Source organism: Entelurus aequoreus, linkage group LG17, assembly GCF_033978785.1.
Source record: "Entelurus aequoreus isolate RoL-2023_Sb linkage group LG17, RoL_Eaeq_v1.1, whole genome shotgun sequence".
In the NCBI taxonomy this organism is placed as follows: domain Eukaryota; kingdom Metazoa; phylum Chordata; class Actinopteri; order Syngnathiformes; family Syngnathidae; genus Entelurus; species Entelurus aequoreus.
Window position 1 is genome coordinate 3110719 of NC_084747.1, and position 21690 is coordinate 3132408.

The 21690-nt window shown below is 37.1% G+C and overlaps 2 protein-coding genes across 2 annotated transcripts in view; both read left to right on the forward strand.

Moving 5' to 3' along the window:
• Window positions 1-21690, forward strand: part of kank1a (KN motif and ankyrin repeat domains 1a) — a 453264-nt gene that overhangs the window by 302945 nt on the left and 128629 nt on the right. The gene's annotated exons all lie outside the window — the stretch shown is intronic.
• Window positions 1-21690, forward strand: part of LOC133631818 (kremen protein 1-like) — a 135108-nt gene that overhangs the window by 75634 nt on the left and 37784 nt on the right. Inside the window, exon 9 of the mRNA XM_062023978.1 lies at window positions 12496-12620. Coding sequence (XP_061879962.1) covers window positions 12496-12620 — 125 coding nt within the window. The remainder of the gene's footprint in view (window positions 1-12495; window positions 12621-21690) is intronic.

The window sequence follows — 21690 nt, forward strand, 5'->3', positions numbered from 1 at the left end:
AAATTTCAGTAGGCCTTTAAGAAACCATTCTGAGCCTTATCTTATTTAGTTATTATTTGATGTATGTTGACCACATGAACCCTGGCAATGGACCCTGTGTGTGTGTATGTATGTTATGCCATTGTTTACACATTTGGTAAATAAATAACCAAAAAATTTATATTTTGTTGTTTTCTTACTGTACCGAAAATGAACCAAACCGTGACCTCTAAACCGAGGTACGTACCGAACCGACATGTTTGTGTACCGTTACACCCCTACAGTATATGGAACCCAGCAATTGAACATTTATTTGCTGAAAACTTGCCAACAGTTTTATCAATCAAGCTTGTAATTTGAAGTACCGTATTTCCTTGAATTGCCGCCGGGAATATAGTATTCGCCTGCCTAGAATTACAGCCGGGTCAAACCCGTTTCGCAAAATATTCAGCGCATGCTTGGCACTTCCGCCGGATCAAATATGAGTCATTAAATGACTCCCGCCTCCTGGTGGTAGAGGGCGCTGGTGATCCTTCTTGCGGCTACCAGTACTGCAGGAGACAGGTGCTGCAGAAGAAGACAACAAGCAGCAAGCGTGAGCAGCGATCGTTTGCTTGCACTTTTACCATGAAGGATTACATATCTAAAATAAAACAGTTTTCTAAACTGGACTTTCAATCGAAGCAGGAGGTAATAATTAAAGGAAGATCTCCAGAGACTTTTAAAACTGAAGAAAGATAAGGAAGACTGCCTTTGATCAGAAGCAGCTGCACATGGACATCATTTATAAGTAAAGGTAAGACCATAATAATGTTTTTTTTAATTAAATGTGCTTTTCATGAAAAGGTAAGCGCCGGAGTGAGAAGAGGTTTTAAAATAATTAGCGCATGCTTGCCCATCCCGCATGCTTTTGGTAAGCGCAGGAGTGAGAAGAGGTTTTAAATTAATTAGCGCCCCGGCGGCTATTCAAGGAAATACGGTATGCTATAAAAAAAAATTCAGATGAATTAGATAGCGAGGGACGAGTGTAATTTGATATTTTGTGTTGGACTTTTCTGTGTTCATGTGAGTGAATGAATGAATGAATAATAACTTCTCAGCATAACAGGCTTTTGGGTCACTAGAAAAAAAAACAAGTGCCCTATAAATCAAATGTGTTGTTATCGTTGTGTATTATTTCCAACTTTGTGTCCATGCTGGACCGAAAACCTGAAGAAGTGATTGATGGTCAACATGTTCGGAGCTCAGCTGTGATTTATTGGAGGAGACCTCCAAGTTGAGCTCATGTCTGCAGAGTCCCAGTGCAGCTTAAGTCAGGAGCAGGTGCACCGCGGGTTTCACACCACCTAAACCCCCCCCCACCCCCCCTTTCGCCCACGGCAATAACATCAATGTTTTTTTCAAAAACAACATTTGGGGGGGAAAACACGTCCGTGACGGGAATGACAGCAAGGTAAACGGCTCAATGGAGGAGAAAACAAGTCCAGAGAAGCGAGCGACACAAGTGGAAACATGTCGGACATGTGGTCTGGCTGCGGAAAACCAGACTGGATCACCGCAGCCCGGCCTCATGTGGTCCGACCCCCGCCTCCACGACGCTTTCATGTTGTTATTGCAGCGTTCGTGTCGCTCGCTCTTGTTGTTTTCCGAGGTTGGATGTTTTCCCGCCCGTGGTCAGAGCCCGGGATTTGTAACCACTCCGAACTCGCGACGCCGGTTCCTGTAATTTGACTTCATAAAAACTGGATTTAGACCGTCAGCGAGAGGCTGTGCTGTACGCTCTGAGTCACATATAAATCTAATTGGAGTATTTTCACCACATCTCCTTTGAAATGATTTGCCTTTTTCTTTGTGTGGTCTTTGAATAGACATTAGCCAAACATTAGCATCGGAAATCTTTTGTTTGCGTCAAATTTGACACCATGTTTGGTAAAAATATGGCTATTGGTGGCCATGGATGAAGTGCTGGCTGTCCACAGTCGGGACCCGGGGTGGACCGCTCACCTGTGCATCGGTTGGGGACATCTCTGTGCTGCTGACCCGTCTCCGCTAGAGATGGTCTCCTGGCCTGGCCTGCTGGTATCATATTTGATATCAACATGCTGGCACCTAGTATCATACTTGATACCAACATGCTAGCACCTGGTATTATACTTGATATCAACATGCTAGCACCTAGTATCATACTTGATACCAACATGCTAGCGCCTGGTATTATACTTGATATCAACATGCTAGCAACTGTGTCATACTTGATAGCAACATGCCAACACCTGGTATCATACTTGATATCAACATTGTAGCAACTGTATCATACTTGATATCAACATGCCGGCACCTAGTATCATACTTGATATCAATATGCTAGCACCTGGTATCATACTTGATTTCAACATGCTGGCACCTAGTTTCATACTTGATATCAACATGCTAGCGCCTGGTATTATACTTGATATCAACATAATAGCAACTGTATCACACTTGATATCAACATGCCAACACCTGGTATCATACTTGATATCAACATTCTAGCAACTGTATCATACTTGATATCAACATGCCAGCACCTGGTATCATACTTGATATCAACATGCCAGCACCTGGTATCATACTTGATATCAACATGCTGGCACCTAGTATCATACTTGATATCAACATGCTAGCGCCTGGTATTATATTTGATATCAACATGCTAGCAACTGTATTATACTTGATATTAACATGCCAACACCTGGTATCATACTTGATATCAACATTCTAGCAACTGTATCATACTTGATATCAACATGCCAGCACCTGGTATCGTACTTGATATCAACATGCTAGCGCCTGGTATCATACTTGATATCAACATTCTAGCAACTGTAATATACTTGATATCAACATGCCAGCACCTAATATCATACTTGATATCAACATGCTAGCACCTAGTATCATACTTGATATCAACATGCCAGCACCTGGTATCATACTTGATATCAACATGCTGGCACCTAGTATCATACTTGATATCAACATGCTAGCGCCTGGTAATATACTTGATATCAACATGCTAGCAACTGTATCATACTTCATATCAACATGCCAACACCTGGTATCATACTTGATATCAACATGCTAGCAACTGTAATATACTTGATATCAACATGCCAGCACCTAATATCATACTTGATATCAACATGCTAGCACCTGGTATCATACTTGATACCAACATTCTAGCAACTGTAATATACTTGATATCAACATGTCAGCACCTAATATCATACTTGATATCAACACGCTAGCACCTGGTATCATACTTGATACCAACATTCTAGCAACTGTAATATACTTGATATCAACATGTCAGCACCTAATATCATACTTGATATCAACATGCCAGCACCTAATATCATACTTGATATCAACATGTTAGCACCTGGTATCATACTTGATACCAACATTCTAGCAACTGTATCATACTTGATATCAACATGCCAGCCCCTAGTATCATACTTGATATCAACATGCCAGCAACTGTATCATACTTGATATCAACATGTCAACCCCTGGTATCATACTTGATATCAACATTCTAGCAACTGTAATATACTTGATATCAACATGTCAACCCCTGGTATCATACTTGATACCAACATTCTAGCAACTGTATCATACTTGATATCAACATGCCATCACCTAATATCATACTTGATATCAACATGCTAGCACCTGGTATCATACTTGATACCAACATACTAGCACCTGGTATCATCAGGGGCGGTATAGCTCGGTTGGTAGAGTGGCCGTGCCAGCAACTTGAGGGTTCCAGGTTCGATCCCCGCTTCCGCCATTGTAGTCAGTGCCGTTGTGTCCTTGAGCAAGACACTTTACAGAGCTGAGACAAATTAATCAGACTTTTTTTGGGGGCTCGTCCTGAAGTAAACCGACGTTGGGGGGGTGAGGGGGGGGGGGTGGTAAGCTCTGAACGCGCTCTGTTGTTGTCTGACCTCTGACCTCCCCTTCCTCAAAGCTCCACCCACATATGCCCTGCGGGGAATACCTGGAGTCAGAGTCAGAGTCAGGGGGGGTGTGGGTGTGGGTGTGGGTGTGACTCCTGAGACGGGAGGTGTGACAGCAAACAGCCAGAGGACATCAGCTAGATGTAATCTTCTCAACATGGCCGCGGTTCCATTAGGGGATTAAAGCTATCGACTACAAGGCCGTCCAATGTTTGCCAATACAACAATTGGATAGTCCTTGTTTAGGGGCTGCTCTTTGGGGTGATACAATGACAACAATTGGATAGTCCTTGTTTAGGGGCTGCTCTTTGGGGTGATACAATGACAACAATGAGATAGTCCTTGTTTAGGGGCTGCTCTTTGGGGTGATACAATGACAACAATTGGATAGTCCTTGTTTAGGGGCTGCTCTTTGGGGTGATACAATGACAACAATTAGATAGTCCTTGTTTAGGGGCTGCTCTTTGGGGTGATACAATGACAATAATTAGATAGTCCTTGTTTAGGGGCTGCTCTTTGGGGTGATACAATGACAACAATGAGATAGTCCTTGTTTAGGGGCTGCTCTTTGGGGTGATACAATGACAACAATTAGATAGTCTTTGGGGTGATACAAGCCGGGGATGCAGATAAATGGCAGGTATTTAATTTTTTTATTTTTTTTAATTTATTTATTTATTTTTTTAACATAAATAAATACAATCATGTGTGCTTACGGACTGTATCCCTGCAGACTGTATTGATTTATATTGATATATAATGTATATATTGTGTTTTTTATGTTGATTTCATAAAAAAAAAAAATTTTTTATTTTTTTTTAAATTTCTTGTGCGGCCCAGTGGTTGGGGACCACTGTTCTAAAGTATTTGAACCCATGGGGCACCATGACTACCCAATATTAAAAACACCCCGCCGACCACGAGACGGACATTTGTTCCAACGGAACCTGGAGGACATTTTTTATGGACTTCAGGGCGATTAAGTCCTTTGAAATAAAGTGCCTACTAATCATTCTCCCAGCTTGGAGGTCCTCCTGCGGGCCACACCACCGCCTGTGTGGAGTGTCAGGTGAGGCCAGGTCATCTTCATCAGCCCCCACCTGCACCGTCTCTAATCATTCATTTAAAAGCTGCGACTCTTCCCTTTAATTAGACGCTTAGTCACTCTCTCCCTCGGCTCGGTCATTGATCCGCTCCACGCTAAACGGCCTCTTCTACAGCACACACACACACACAGACACACACACACACACACACACACACACACACACACACACACACACACACACACACACACACACACACGTCCCATCAGAGGACATTACTCACCTTCATTTCTCGCAGGCAAAACAAGAAGGATGACACACACACACACACACACACACACACACAGTACTGTATGTCGTCGCCCACACACACACACACACACACACACACACACACACATAAACATACATTCTTGTATTTGTGACCTTCTTGAGACCTCCGAAAAATGCCTCCCTCTTTAGGACCAGCCTTTCTAGATACATAAAGATGTGTATTTACAACATTAATAACACATACATACTATGCAAAAAACAACAACCTTGTTGTGAGTTGGAATTTCGCAAGAAAAACTTTGAATTTTGTCAGTATTATACTAAAAGTCGTCATTTTACTCAACGCAAGTCAGAATTTTACAAGAAAAAACGGAACGTGTGTGCAATATTATGATAAAAGTTGGAATTTGACTCAATATCAGTCGCAATTTTACAAGAAAACCTTCACATTTTGACAATTTTAGGAAAAGAGTCGTAAAGTTTACTCGACAAAAGTCACAATTTTACAAGAAAACTTACAAATCTTGGCAATACTATAGTAATAATCGGAATTTTGCTTGGCAGAATTATGACAAAAGTCATCATTTTACTCAAAAAAAGTCACTGTTTTACAAGAACAACGAAACAATTGGCCCATTTCAATTTCTTACACACACTTGTTATTTCATATGTTGACCAGAGGAGGAGCACTTTTAAAAGCGACACACGGTCAATGTGAAAAAATCCCTCCTTTTTGGGACCACCCTCATTTTGATAGATGTCACCAGCAGGGGCGCTAATGAGACATTCTCTATTAGATGCAATGTTATTGGGACCATGATTTATGTCATCACTTGTTCACACCTCCTCATATGGAAGCTACTTTTCCTTGTTGGTGTCTCAAGAAGGGTAGAAATCCAAGAACACACACACACACACACACACACACACACACACACACACACACACACACACACACACACACACACACACATCATATTCCCGACTTCCCCCTGTCAAAGTGTCAGGGACGGATCAGAACACTCGTCCCTTTCTGTGCCCATGATAACGTCGTCATTGTCCGCAGTCTGCACGCCTCCCGTTTACGACGCAGGGTTTTGAGTAATTTACGAGCGGCACCACGCAGCTGAGGAAGGAGAAGCGCTTCAAAAAACGCTCAAATGTTCCCAAAGTGGCCGTCCTCTGTGGGGACTTTTCTATGTTCGTCTCCCTGCGAGGCAACAAGAAGCATGAAGAAATGTCTTTTTTTTTTTCTGTCTTCAGTAAGCCTCACATCCACGTTGATGTAACACGTGGCTTGGCATTGTCTTGCTGAAATAAGCAGGGGCGTCCATGGTAACGTTGCTTGGATGGCAACATATGTTGCTCCAAAAGCTGTATGTACCTTTCAGCATTAATGGTGCCTTCACAGATGTGTAAGTTACCCATGCCTTGGGCACTAATACACCCCCATACCATCACACATGCTGCCTTTTACACTTTGCGCCTAGAACAATCCGGATGGTTCTTTTCCTCTTTGGTCCGAAGGACACGACGTCCACAGTTTCCAAAAACAATTTGATATGTGGACTCGTCAGAACACTTTTCCACTTTGTATCAGTCCATCTTAGATGAGCTCAGGCCCAGCGAAGCCGACGGCGTTTCTGGGTGTTGTTGATAAACGGTTTTCGCCTCGCATAGGAGGGTTTTAACTCGCACTTACAGATGTAGCGACCAACTGTAGTTACTACAGTGGGTTTCTGAAGTGTTCCTGAGCCCATGTGGTGATATCCTTTACACACCGATGTGGCTTTTTGATGCGGTACAGCCTGAGGGATGGAAGGTCACGGGCTTAGCTGCTTACGTGCAGTGGTATCTCCAGATTCTCTGAACCGTTTGATGATATTACGGAGCGTAGATGGTGAAATCCCTAAATTCCTTGCAATAGCTGCTTGAGCAAGGTTGTTCTTAAACTGTTCAACAATTTGCTCACGCATTTGTTGACAAAGTGTTGGTAAAATATGTATTAATATTAGTAATAATCATTAATAAAAAATAATGATGCTTCTGGGAAAAATGAATACAAAAGAAACCAACAACAGCAAAAATTTAAGATGTGTAGCGAAGCCTCTTTTTTTTTTTTTTTTTTTTTTTTTTTTTTAATTTTTCACACGACATCATGAATTCGGATTGTTGTTGATGTGTTTAATGAATGTGACACATATCAAAGTTGCCCCAGTCCATTCTTTTGTTTCTGTACGCGAGCTCGAGGTGGCAGAAAAATCATATATTTGAAATGATTTATGGCCTTGAAGGAAGTGTGATGAATGAAGATGTAAATTAGAGATGAATCGACTGTCAAACATAAGAAGCGTGACTTTGTATTACACGCACACACACACACACACACACACACACACACACACACACACACACACACACACACACACACACACACACACTCTGTCCCTCTCTCTCCGCTGGCCGTCTTTTGTGGCGAATAACTTTGAATGGATTCTAAAGATTTGCTGAAAAAGTTCACAGCCTTGTTCTTGTAAAAACAAAACAAAAGTGCGCCGCCTCCTCCACATGTGGAAAAGCTTTTATTGTGGCGAGAGGGGTCACTTCAGTTCGTTGTCTCCGCAGTGATGGGACAAATATTCCAAAAGCCCCAAAAACATATTTTCAAACTGCTGTCAGCTCTTCCAGGCTGGAACATTTGAAGAGACAACATTTGAGATGTTGAACTTGTAAAAACATGTTTAATATCGGGCTTCTACTTTGGTCTGCTTTTTAAGAGGACATTGCTTTGACATCTCTCTAATTTGTTCAAATAGGGAATTGGAATGATCTGTTCCAGGGTCAAACTGTCACTATCGTAAAAACCTGCGGAAAAATGGGTACCAAATTCCGTACTTTTATAGGCATCGACAAAGCAAGCCTGTTAGAAAGCACTCCAAAGTAAGGTTCCACTTTTCAAAATGCGCCAGCTCGATTGGATGTGCCATATACACGATATTGATTAGCATTAGCAATTTTACATGGCAATTTTATCGCCTCCAAATTCAAAACTCCAACGAAGATGCACGTTACTCTCAAACAGGTGGTGTGTAAAAAGCACAGCACTTACAGCATTACCACTTTGTAGGACTCCGCAAACACATTCAACTAGGGCTGCAACTAACGATTAATCTGATGATCGATTAATCTGTCGATTATTACTTCGATTAATCGATTAATAATCGGATAAAAGAGACAAACTACATTTCTATCCTTTCCAGTATTTTATTGGAAAAAAACAGAATACTGGCACCATACTTATTTTTATTCTTGTTTCTCAGCTGTTTGTACATGTTGCAGTTTATAAATAAAGGTTTATTTTAATTTTTTTTTTTTTTAATTTTTTTATTTTTTTTAAAAGCCTTTGCGCATGCGCATAGCATAGATCCAACGAATCGATGACTAAATTAATCGGCAACTATTTTTATAATCGATTTAATCGATTAGTTGTTGCAGCCCTACATTCAACGTAACGGCAAAGACTACTCCCTGACCACACTGCAAAAAGTCAGTGTTCAAAAACAAGGGAAAAAAATACAAAAATGAGGGGTATTTTATTTGAACTAAGCAAAATTATCTGCCAATAGAAGAAGAACATTTGGCTTGTCAAGACTTTCCAAAACAAGTCAAATTAGCTAACCTCAATGAACCCCAAAATAGCTTAAAATAAGTATATTCTCAATAATAACAAGTGCACTTTTCTTGGTAGAAAAAAAAGAGACCTTTTTGCTCAATATGTTGAAAAATATTCTTAAATGAAGTAAATGCTAGTGCCATTATCTTGACATAATGATATGCGCTCAGCATTACATTTCTTCAAACCAGCAAACTTATACTAAAAACTAATTTATTGTTCTACATGGAAAGGCAACAAGGCAAGCGCTTGTTACTCTCGGGGTCTCCTAGCCGCTCAGGCAAATCATATGGTCTAAAAATGCATTTTTCCATGGATAACATGACATCATCGCGTCAAGTGCGTGCTCTTTCAGTCAATTAGTGCGCATATATACAGCCCGGCCCCCGGCCAAAATGTTTTTAATTGTAATTTTGAAGAATTCATCTGAACGTGCATGAACTATTTCTGTTCAAAATTGTTAGAAATGTTAAATGTTTAAATATTAACTGTCAGTTTATTGTACTGTGCCAACTGTACTACTATATGAGTACGTGTTTTCTATTGTTTCATTGGAAATAAAACAGCAAAGTCCATTTGGCTGTCATCTGTTTTAATTATGAGACACAATTGTCTCTTTCATGCTTGAAATAAGAAATGATGACATTAAAAAAGCAGTTTTATACTTGTGAGTGTTGATGACACAGCTTTGCAACAGTTGATATTCTAGTTTCAAGCATGTTTGACTCAATATAGCTCATCAAATCTCAGCAACAAGCTGTAATATCTTACTGAGATCATTTAGGAGCAAAACACTTAAAACAAGTAAAACACTCTCACATCAAATCTGCTTAGTGAGAAGAATGATCTTCTCAGACAGAAAATAAGCAAATATCACCCTTATTTGACATATTTCATCTTACTTACATTTCACTTTTTGCAGTGTACTGCAACACACCGAGGGCAAACTGAGATGCATACTAGCAAATGATACTCAAAAGTAGGGATGTCCGATAATGGCTTTGTGCCGATATCCGATATTCCGATATTGTCCAACTCTTTAATTACCGATACCGATATCAACCGATACCGATATCAACCGATATATACAGTCGTGGAATTAACACATTATTATGCCTAATTTGGACAACCAGGTATGGTGAAGATAAGATACTTTTTAAAAAAAATAATAAAATAAGATAACTAAATTAAAAACATTTTCTTGAATAAAAAAGAAAGTAAAACAATATAAAAACAGTTACATAGAAACTAGTAATTAATGAAAATGAGTCAAATTAACTGTTAAAGGTTAGTACTATTAGTGGAGCAGCAGCACGCACAATCATGCGTGCTTACGGACTGTATCCCTTGCAGACTGTATTGATATATATTGATATATAATGTAGGCACCAGAATATTGATAACAGAAAGAAATGGGGGAAGGGAGGTTTTTTGGGTTGGTGCACTAATTGTAAGTGTATCTTGTGTTTTTATGTTGATTTAATAAAAAAAAAAAAAACAAAAAAAAAAACGATACAGATTTTAAAAAAACCAATAACGATAATTTCCGATATTACATTTTAACGCATTTATCGGCCGATAATATATTATGGGACATCCCTACTCAAAAGTGCAAGAAAACAAGATGTAGCAACTTGACAACACAGCTACGATTAGCAGCGCACTGTTACATGGAAAAATTTGATTTTATTATTGAACAAATTAACATTTATTACACACAAAAGTACTGAAAACGGGTACCGCTAAGTTCCACTATCTATACCCAGGTACGGGGAATAGTTTGAATGGTAGGTACTAAGGGTGTAACGGTACACAAAAATTTCGGTTCGGTACGTACCTCGGTTTAGAGGTCACGGTTCGGTTACGTTTCGGTACAGTAAGAAAACAACAAAACATACATTTTTTGCTTATTTATTTACCAAATTTGTAAACAATGGCTTTATCCTTTTAACATTGCTTTAAAATAGCTGTGTGTGTGATGGATGTGAGCCACCACCAGGCTGATCAGTGCAACAGCAGGCAGTCACAAATGCTAAGCATAACAATAACATACATATATACACACAGGCAGTCATGAATGCTAAGCACAACAATAACATACATATACACACGCAGGCAGTCATGAATGCTAAGCACAACAATAACATACATATACACACACAGGCAGTCATGAATGCTAAGCACAACAATAACATACATATACACACACAGGCAGTCATGAATGCTAAGCACAACAATAACATACATATACACACACAGGCAGTCATGAATGCTAAGCACAACAATAACATACATATACACACGCAGGCAGTCATGAATGCTAAGCACAACAATAACATACATATACACACACAGGCAGTCATGAATGCTAAGCACAACAATAACATACATATACACACACAGGCAGTCATGAATGCTAAGCACAACAATAACATACATATACACACACAGGCAGTCATGAATGCTAAGCACAACAATAACATACATATACACACACAGGCAGTCATGAATGCTAAGCACAACAATAACATACATATACACACGCAGGCAGTCATGAATGCTAAGCACAACAATAACATACATATACACACGCAGGCAGTCATGAATGCTAAGCACAACAATAACATACATATACACACACAGGCAGTCATGAATGCTAAGCACAACAATAACATACATATACACACACACACAACAATAACATACATATACACACACAGGCAGTCATGAATGCTAAGCACAACAATAACATACATATACACACACAGGCAGTCATGAATGCTAAGCACAACAATAACATACATATACACACACAGGCAGTCATGAATGCTAAGCACAACAATAACATACATATACACACGCAGGCAGTCATGAATGCTAAGCACAACAATAACATACATATACACACACAGGCAGTCATGAATGCTAAGCACAACAATAACATACATATACACACGCAGGCAGTCATGAATGCTAAGCACAACAATAACATACATATACACACGCAGGCAGTCATGAATGCTAAGCACAACAATAACATACATATACACACACAGGCAGTCATGAATGCTAAGCACAAAATGTTTAACTTTCATCCATTAGTAGAACTAAGGTAACCACTGTACACGTTTACTTTCGCCGGTGTGACGGTTACCGCTTGGGAGGCGACTCTCTTCACATACAGATTAAAACACAGCTCATGTTGTCGTACGCGGTCCATTTTTTTGTATATACTGTACCAAGCAGCCTGCATCGCTACTGTATAATAAAACTGTGATTGATCGTGAATACTGACATCTAGTGTCCTTTCCGAGGCATTGCTGGAATTAGTAAGCATTGTTTTGTTCTTTCTCATTGGCCGCCCAAATGACCAGCTGTTTTTCTGGTTCTATGGTTATCGTCACACTCATTTCCACTAACTCTCTGTATTAAGTAGTGAGCAAAGCACTCCTGATTGATGCAATTGTACACCAAATACCCAACTAATATTTTGTGCTCTCTTTTCGTTTTTTTTCCTCTGCAGTGCCGGGTAACCTGGGCTGCTTCCGAGACAGCGGCGACCCCCCCGCCCTCTCCGGCGCCACCGAGACGTCCAACAAGCTCACCATCCAGAACTGCATCAGCTTCTGCAGGAAGCAAAGATACAAGGTGAGGCTCTGAAGGAGGCCTTTTTTTCTCCATGATGTGTTTTATAGTTTGTCAAGATACAAGTTAATAAAGCTTTTTTTTTTTTTTTAAATTATCCTGATGTGCTAACTTTTCCAGCATGGGTAACCTCACTCCATCCCTTTGTGTTGTTCAAGCTACAGTATGTGAGATTTGTGAACTTTTCTTATTATGACAGTTTTAATGTATTGAAATACATACATAAAACATTTTTACGAATAATTAAACATTTCAAAGGGGAAAAATGGTCCTATGCTAAGACTTGTCACTCCAATATAAAATTATAAATAAATAGAAATTTAAAGAAAAAAATCAAAAATATACAAAATAAATAATATTAAAACAAAAATATATTTTTATATAATTTAAAAAATATATATATAATACATTTATTTATTTAATCAACTATATTTCATTAAACACACCCTTAAAATAAAAATACATACTAATAAAATGCAAAAATGTGCTAATATTATTATTATAATTTATTATTTCATACAAACAAGACTGCTCCCGTCTACTTTGGGAGAAAAAAAGGTATTAAAATACATATATAACCTTTTTTTTTTAATACAAAATAACAAGTAAACATTTCAAAGGGGAAAAATGGTCTTTTGCTAAGAGTTGTTACTTCAATATAAAATTATAAATAAATAGAAATTTAAAGAAAAAAATATAAAATATATAAAATAAATAATATTAAAACAAAAAACATATTTTATATAATTTAAAAAATATATATATAATATATTTATTTATTTAATCAACTATATTTTACTAAACATGCCCTTAAAATAAAAATACATACTAATAAAATGATCAAATGTGCTAATATTATTATTATAATTTATAATTTAATAGAAAGAAGACTGCTCCCGTCTACTTTGGGAGAAAAAAAGGTATTAAAATACATATATAACCTTTTTTTTAATATACAAAATAACAAGTAAACATTTCAAAGGGGAAAAATGGTCCTATGCTAAGAGTTGTTACTTCAATATAAAATTATAAATAAATAGAAATTTAAAGAAAAAAATATAAAATATATAAAATAAATAATATTAAAACAAAAAACATATTTTTATATAATTTAAAAAATATATATATAATACATTTATTTATTTAATCAACTATATTTTACTAAACATGCCCTTAAAATAAAAATACATACTAATAAAATGATCAAATGTGCTAATATTATTATTATAATTTATAATTTAATACAAAGAAGACTGCTCCCGTCTACTTTGGGTAAAATAATTAATATACATAATTAAACATTTTTACAAAATAACAATTAAATATTTCAAAGGGAAAAAATGGTCCTAAGCTAAGACTTGTTCTTCAATACAAAATCTAAAATAAATAGAAATATAAAGAAAAACTTAAAAAATATATAAAATAAATAATATTAAAACAAAAACATATTTTTATATAAAAAAAATTCTAATAATGCAATTTAATTATTTATTTAATTAACTATATTTTATTGAACATGCCCTTAAAATAAAAATACATACTAATAAAATTCAAAAATGTGCTAATATTATTTTTATAATTTAATACAAACAAGACTGCTCCTGTCTACTTTGGGAGAAACAAATGTATTAAAATACATGTATATAAATTTTACAAAATAACAATTAATTATTTCAAAGGGGAAAATGGTCCTAAGCTAAGACTTGTTCTTCAATATGAAACTAAAAATAAATAGGAATATAAAGAAAAAAATCTGAAATATTTAAAATAAATAATATCAAAAGAAAAACATATTTTCATATTACATTTTTTTTAAATAATATAATATATGCATTTATTTAATCAACTATATTGCTCTTAAAATAAAACGACATACTAATAAAATGCAAAAATGTGCTAATATTATTATTATAAATTATAATTTAATACAATCAAGACTGCTCCCGTCAACTTTGGGAGAAAAAAATGTATTAAAACACATATACGACAATTTTTACAAAATAAAATTACATTTTTTAAAAGGGGAAAAATTGTCCTAAGCTAAGACTTGTTACTTCAATATAAAATAAAAAATAAAAATACATATAAAGAAAAAATTCAAAAATATATAAAATTAATAATATTAAAACAAAAACATGTTTTTAAATTAAAATGTGCTAATATTATTATTATAATTTATAATTGAATACAAACAAGACTGCTACTGTCTACTTTGGGAGAAAAAAATGTATTAAAATACATATGTAAACATTTTTACAAAATAACAAATATTTCAAAGGGGGAAAATGGTCCTAAGCTAAGACTTGTTCTTCAATATGAAACTAAAAATAAATAGGAATATAAAGAAAAAAATCTGAAATATTTAAAATAAATAATATCAAAAGAAAAACATATTTTCATATTACATTTTTTTTTAATAATGTAATATATGCATTTATTTAATCAACTATATTGCTCTTAAAATAAAACGACATACTAATAAAATGCAAAAATGTGCTAATATTATTATTATAAATTATAATTTAATACAATCAAGACTGCTCCCGTCAACTTTGGGAGAAAAAAATGTATTAAAACACATATACGACAATTTTTACAAAATAAAAATTACATTTTTTAAAAGGGGAAAAATTGTCCTAAGCTAAGACTTGTTACTTCAATATAAAATAAAAAATAAAAATACTTATAAAGAAAAAATTCAAAAATATATAAAATTAATAATATTAAAACAAAAACATGTTTTTAAATTAAAATGTGCTAATATTATTATAATAATTTATAATTGAATAGAAACAAGACTGCTATTGTCTACTTTGGGAGAAAAAAATGTATTAAAATACATATGTAAACATTTTTACAAAATAACAAATATTTCAAAGGGGGAAAATGGTCCTAAGCTAAGACTTGTTTCTTCAATATAAAATGTAAAATAAATAGAAATATAAAGACAAAATTCAAAAATATATGAAATAAATAATATTGAAACAAAAACATATTTTTATATTTAAAAGAATACATATATTTATTTATTTAATGAACTATATTTTATTAAACATGCCCTTGAAATAAAAATATATACTAATAAAATGCATAAATTTGCTAATATTATTATTATAATTTATTAATTAATACCTGTGATGAGGTGGCGCCTTCCGCCCAAATGCAGCTGAGATAGGCTCCAGCACCCCCGGCGACAAAGGGACAAGCGGTAGAAAATGGATGCATGGATAATTGAATAGAAACAAGACTGCTCCCGTCTACTTTGTGAGAAAACAATACTTGCATAGTTTGGTTAGGGAGGAAAAGTGGAATGTGTAATCAGTCCAGCACCAACACAAGCGGATTCATCATAACACGAAAAGACAAAATGGCGTCCATAAACATCACGCCGGCAGGTGCCGACATGGCCGCTCTTTGAGCGACAAAGCGTTCACTTCATGGTGCGCGCCGCGTCTAAAAGCGGCACAATTCCTTCATTTATGATGACAGCCATCATTGTGATGCCCGCCGTGCTGCCTTCCCTCTTTTTTTGTCAAGCTTCCTGTTTGAGGGCGAGCGGACGGATGACGAATGGCGGCGGCAATCAGAGCTGACAGCTGGAAATAAGCAGGAATTAGCCCGTCGGGTGCCTCCTCTTCAATGCGCTGGCTCGCCTTTGTCTGCGCCGCCGAGCGTGCCAGGTGTTCATTTTACACATTTGCATGGTCTCGGGCGTCGGCGTGCGTGGACGGCCCCGCCCGGCGAGCCTCCGCCGCTTCCTGTTCCACGTCAGCAGATGTTGCAAATGTGGCGTTGGATTGGCATTCTCAGACTTTGACGCGTATCAGGGGCCGTACTTATCAAGCTTCTTACAGTGCCATTTTACACTTAAGTCCTGAGAATTTGCGAAATTTAGTCCTACTCTCCAACTTAAGAATAAAAGCTTTTTATCGACGTTCTTAAGTCTAAGAATCACTCCTACTCTCCACGATATTTAAGAGACCTTCAGAGGTGTCTTAAGTGGTTAGGAGTTGCCAGCAGGGGGTGGCACTGAGGCGAGAGAGACGTGCGCGGACATTCAGGGAGCGGAACAATGTTCCGGATTTGTTTGATGACAAGCAGATCAAACCAGGGGTCACCAACGCGGTGCCCGCGGGCACCAGGTAGCCCGTAAGCCCGCTGGCCTGTTCTAAAAATAGCTCAAATAGCAGCACTTACCAGTGAGCTGCCTCTATTTTTTAAATTGTATTTATTTACTAGGAAGCTGGTCTCGCTTTGCTCGACATTTTTAATTCTAAGAGAGACAAAACTCAAATAGAATTTGAAAATCCAAGAAAATATTTTAAAGACTTGGTCTTCACTTGTTTAAATAAATTCATTAATTTTTTGACTTTGCTTCTTATAACTTTCAGAAAGACAATTTTAGAGAAAAAATACAACCTTAAAAATTATTTTAGGATTTTTAAACACATATACCTTTTTACCTTTTAAATTCCTTCCTCTTCTTTCCTGACAATTTAAATCGATTTTCAAGTAAATTAATTTTTTTTATTGTAAAGAATAATAAATACATTTTAATTTAATTCTTCATTTTAGCTTCTGTTTTTTCGACGAAGAATATTTGTGAAATATTTCTTCAAACTTATTATGATTAAAACTCAAAAAAAATATTCTGGCAAATCTAGAAAATCTGTAGAATCAAATTTAAATCTTATTTCAAAGTCTTTTGAATTTCTTTTAAAAATTTTGTTCTGGAAAATCTAGAAGAAATAATGATTTGTCTTTGTTAGAAATATAGCTTGGTCCAATTTGTTATATATTTTAACAAAGTGCAGATTGGATTTTAACCTATTTAAAACATGTCATCAAAATTGTAACATTAATCTTAATCAGGAAAAATTACTAATGATGTTCCATAAATAATTTTTAAAATTTTTTCAAAAAGATTCCAATTAGCTAGTTTTTCTCTTCCTTTTTTCGGTTGAATTTTGAATTTTAAAGAGTCGAAATTGAAGATAAACTATGTTTCAAAATTTAATTGTCATTTTTTTCGTGTTTTCTCCTCTTTTAAACCGTTCAATTAAGTGTAAATATCATTAATTATTAATAATAACATAGAGTTAAAGGTAAACTGAGCAAATTGGCTATTTCTAGCAATTTATTTAAGTGTGTATCAAACTGGTAGCCCTTCGCATTAATCAGTACCCAAGAAGTAGCTCTTGGTTTCAAAAAGGTTGGTGACCCCTGGTTTAGACAGAGCGGGTATTATTTTTGTCACAGATTTAATACTTTTCGATTCCATGTTGATTTCTGAATGTGTCTGCAGTGGGCTAGTATATATAGAGCCACCCACACCAGTTTCAAATTAGTTGCCTAATTAATGAATTGGAAAGAAAATGTTATGACAGTAGCGTATGTGTGTGGCCGTGAGGTGAGTGACGTCAGTGAGTGTGTGGGCGAGAGAAGAGAAGAGAGGGAGCGGTAGCGTGAGTGCCGGCGGGGACTAGTTTGTTTTGTATTATTTTGTAGTTTATTGTCAAAATATACACTCCCATTGTCCACTTAAATATTTCCAAGATACTTCTTTATTCTTAGACAATGGATTCCCTTCCGTGATTGGTCATTTCTATGGACACAGAAATGACGTCACCTAAAATTGCGTTTACGGCACATAGTAATGTCGTAATTCAGCTCTGAGTGTGACACTTAAGATTCAGTCCTACACTTCGCTGAAAGTGTGAGTAAGACGCTTGATAACTAACTTTTAAGTGCAGCTTTCAGCCAAGAATTTATTTACTCTTAAGTCAACTCTTAGCAGACTTCTTAGGAGTCATTCTGAGAAGCTTGATAAGTACGGCCCCAGGACACTGGAGTTTCACCTTCTAACTTCTACCGGAGGTCACTTAGCTCAGGGGAGTCCAAACTTTTTCCACCAAGGCCGCATGCTGAGAAGTCAAATCATTTTGATATGTTTTATTCCGTAAAAAATGCTGAAAACACAAACTGTACAACAAAAGCCAAAAGCAGTGAAGTTGTCACGTTGTGTAATTATTAAATAAAAAGAGAATACAACAAATCCTTTTCAACTTAAATTCAATTGAATAGACTGCAAAGACAAGATATTTCATGTTCACACTAGGGATGATGTTTGATAAGAAATTATCGAGTTCGAGCCCATTATCTATTCCTCTTATCGAACCGATTCCTTATCGATTCTCTTATCGAATCCAGATAGGTTGTTGTACATGGAAAAAACCCCACAATATTTGGTTTAACGAAAGCTCACTTTTATTTTATAAGAAAAAAATAAAATAAAATAAATATTGACTGTTACCCCCCTAAAAAAAAAAAAATAAATAAATATTGACTGTTGTTACCCAAAGTATATTAAGTGGAATTTTTCAGAAAAACAAATATACACAGTAACACAAAAACAACCTGTCTCCGGGATCACCTATAGTGATCCCGGAGGCGTTTTTTTCCGGTCCATTATTTTTGCTGATTGTGTGACATCACAGGAAATGACATGGCTCAGTCTAATGACTGAGCTACGTCATGTCCTGTGATGTCCCACAGGGCATTTCTTGTGGGACAGGAGTCGTTCCCAGGGATTCGAATAAAGAACCAACTCTTTTTCTTTACTATAGTGGCCTCGATAACGGGAACCGGTTCTCAAAAAGGGATTTCGAGTCCGTGGAATCGGTTCTTTTCTTATCGAACGGTTCTTTTCTTATCGAACAACCGGGAGAACCGGTTTCGAACATCATCCCTAGTTCACACTGAGAAACTTCTTTTTTTTTAATAAATAATCATTAACTTGGAATTTAATGGCAGCAACACATTGCAAAAAAGGCATTTTTACCACTGTGTTACATGGCCTTTCCTTTTAACAACACTCAGTAAAGGTTTGGGAACTGAGGAGACACATTTTTGAAGTGGAATTCTTTCCCATTCTTGCTCATTTTGCGCCACACATTTTCAATGGGAGACTGGTCTGGACTACAGGCAGGCCAGTCTAGTACCCACACTCTTTTTGACCTACTCAGTGGCCTAGTGGTTAGAGTGTCGTGAGTTCAAAACCCGGCCGAGTCATACCAAAGACTATAAAAATGGGAGCCATTACCTCCCTGCTTGGCACTCAGCATCAAGGGTTGGAATTGGGGGTTAAATCACCAAAATGATTCCGGAGCGCGGCCACCGCTGCTGCTCACTGCTCTCCTCACCTCCCAGGGGGTGAACAAGGGGGTGGGTCAAATGCAGAGGGTAATTTCACCACACCTAGTCCATGTCCTTAAAACCCAATGGTCCCTGTCAGTGCCGTAGATGCCGCCCAAATCGCCACCCAACACCACGAGGACGCAGCTCCACGCCACTTGGCGGGTGCGGAGGCGTCACTATAAATTCCTCATCAGTGATGCAGCACCTTCATCACTTGTGGCCCCAATAAAAGCCGGACAATGGCTTCTCTCTGGGCGGAGGAACAATAGCGGCGTTGAGTTGTGACGTTGCGCATTCCTGCTGGCTCGTAACGCTTCGTTTATTGACACTAATCAGTGTTGTAATGTTTCCAGAAAGGAAAGAAAAAGGCTTTAATTTCAAGCCACTGTATGTTGAAAATAAGAAAAGGTCTTAAACTGACAACATAGACTGATTTCTGTTATGGTTTGACTAAGGGAGATGACGGCAACAGACCCCAGGGGGAAGTATGTAGCTCTGAGATTTATTATATATATATATATATATATATATTAGGGATGTCCGATAATATCGGCCTGCCGATATTATCGGCCGATAAATGCGTTAAAATGTAATATCGGAAATTATCGGTATCGTTTTTTTTTATTATCTGTATCGGTTTTTTGTTTTTTTAATTAAATCAACATAAAAAACACAAGATACACTTACAATTAGTGCACCAACCCAAAAAACCTCCCTCCCCCCATTTCTTTCTGTTATCAATATTCTGGTTCCTACATTATATATCAATATATATCAATACAGTCTGCAAGGGATACAGTCCGTAAGCACACATGATTGTGCGTGCTGCTGCTCCACTAATAGTACTAACCTTTAACAGTTAATTTGACTCATTTTCATTCATTACTAGTTTCTATGTAACTGTTTTTATATTGTTTTACTTTATTTTTTATTCAAGAAAATGTTTTTAATTTAGTTATCTTATTTTATTTATTTTTTTAAAACGTACCTTATCTTCACCATACATGGTTGTCCAAATTAGGCATAATAATGTGTTAATTCCACGACTGCATATATCGGTTGATATCGGTATCGGTTGATATCGGTATCGGTAATTAAAGAGTTGGACAATATCGGAATATCGGATATCGGCAAAAAGCCATTATCGGACATCCCTAATATATATATAATAATCAAACAATACTAATTATAATAACTAAGGAAATGGAGTGTGACAAAATCCAAGAGTGTGTATGGTGTAAGACTATGTGTAGTATTTAACTGGAGCGTTTTACCGTAAATGTTGGTGAGAGCGAAGGAACGAGGCAGTCCATGGGGCAGGCAGATGGTCCAGGGCGAGAGAGAGGCGTCAGAGTCCCAAGTCCATGCGAGGGGTCGAGGATCGAGGGTGGCAGTCCAAAGTCCAAAAGAGAATTCGAGGCGCACAGCTCGATCACGCGGGTATGAAGGCAGATTGCTGGGGAGGACGACAAGGAAGAACAATGGAGGGAGAAACGTAGAGAGAGAGAGCATAAAGCTGGGTATCGGCTTACGGTAGAGAAGACTATATTCTGGCGTGGGATGGCAGGTTGAGCACGCTTATGAAGGCAGCTCGTTCATCACGGGCAGGTGCGCAGATTGCAGATTGTCTGCAGGCGCGAGGAGGCACGCCCGCAGCGGGGAGAGAGCGCCTGTGGGCGTGGCCCGTGGTTAGTTCCAATGCGCCCTCATCTGGCCGTGACAATTTCATTGCCAAATTTCTAATTCCTGAAAATTCTAACCATGCGTTTTGTGAGATTTGTACAACATTTCAACGGTTTCTTACACAACCATACTTAGTGTTAATGCACCAATTAACACCTCCATTTAATGAACCGCTAAGTCTCCCGTGGGGGGG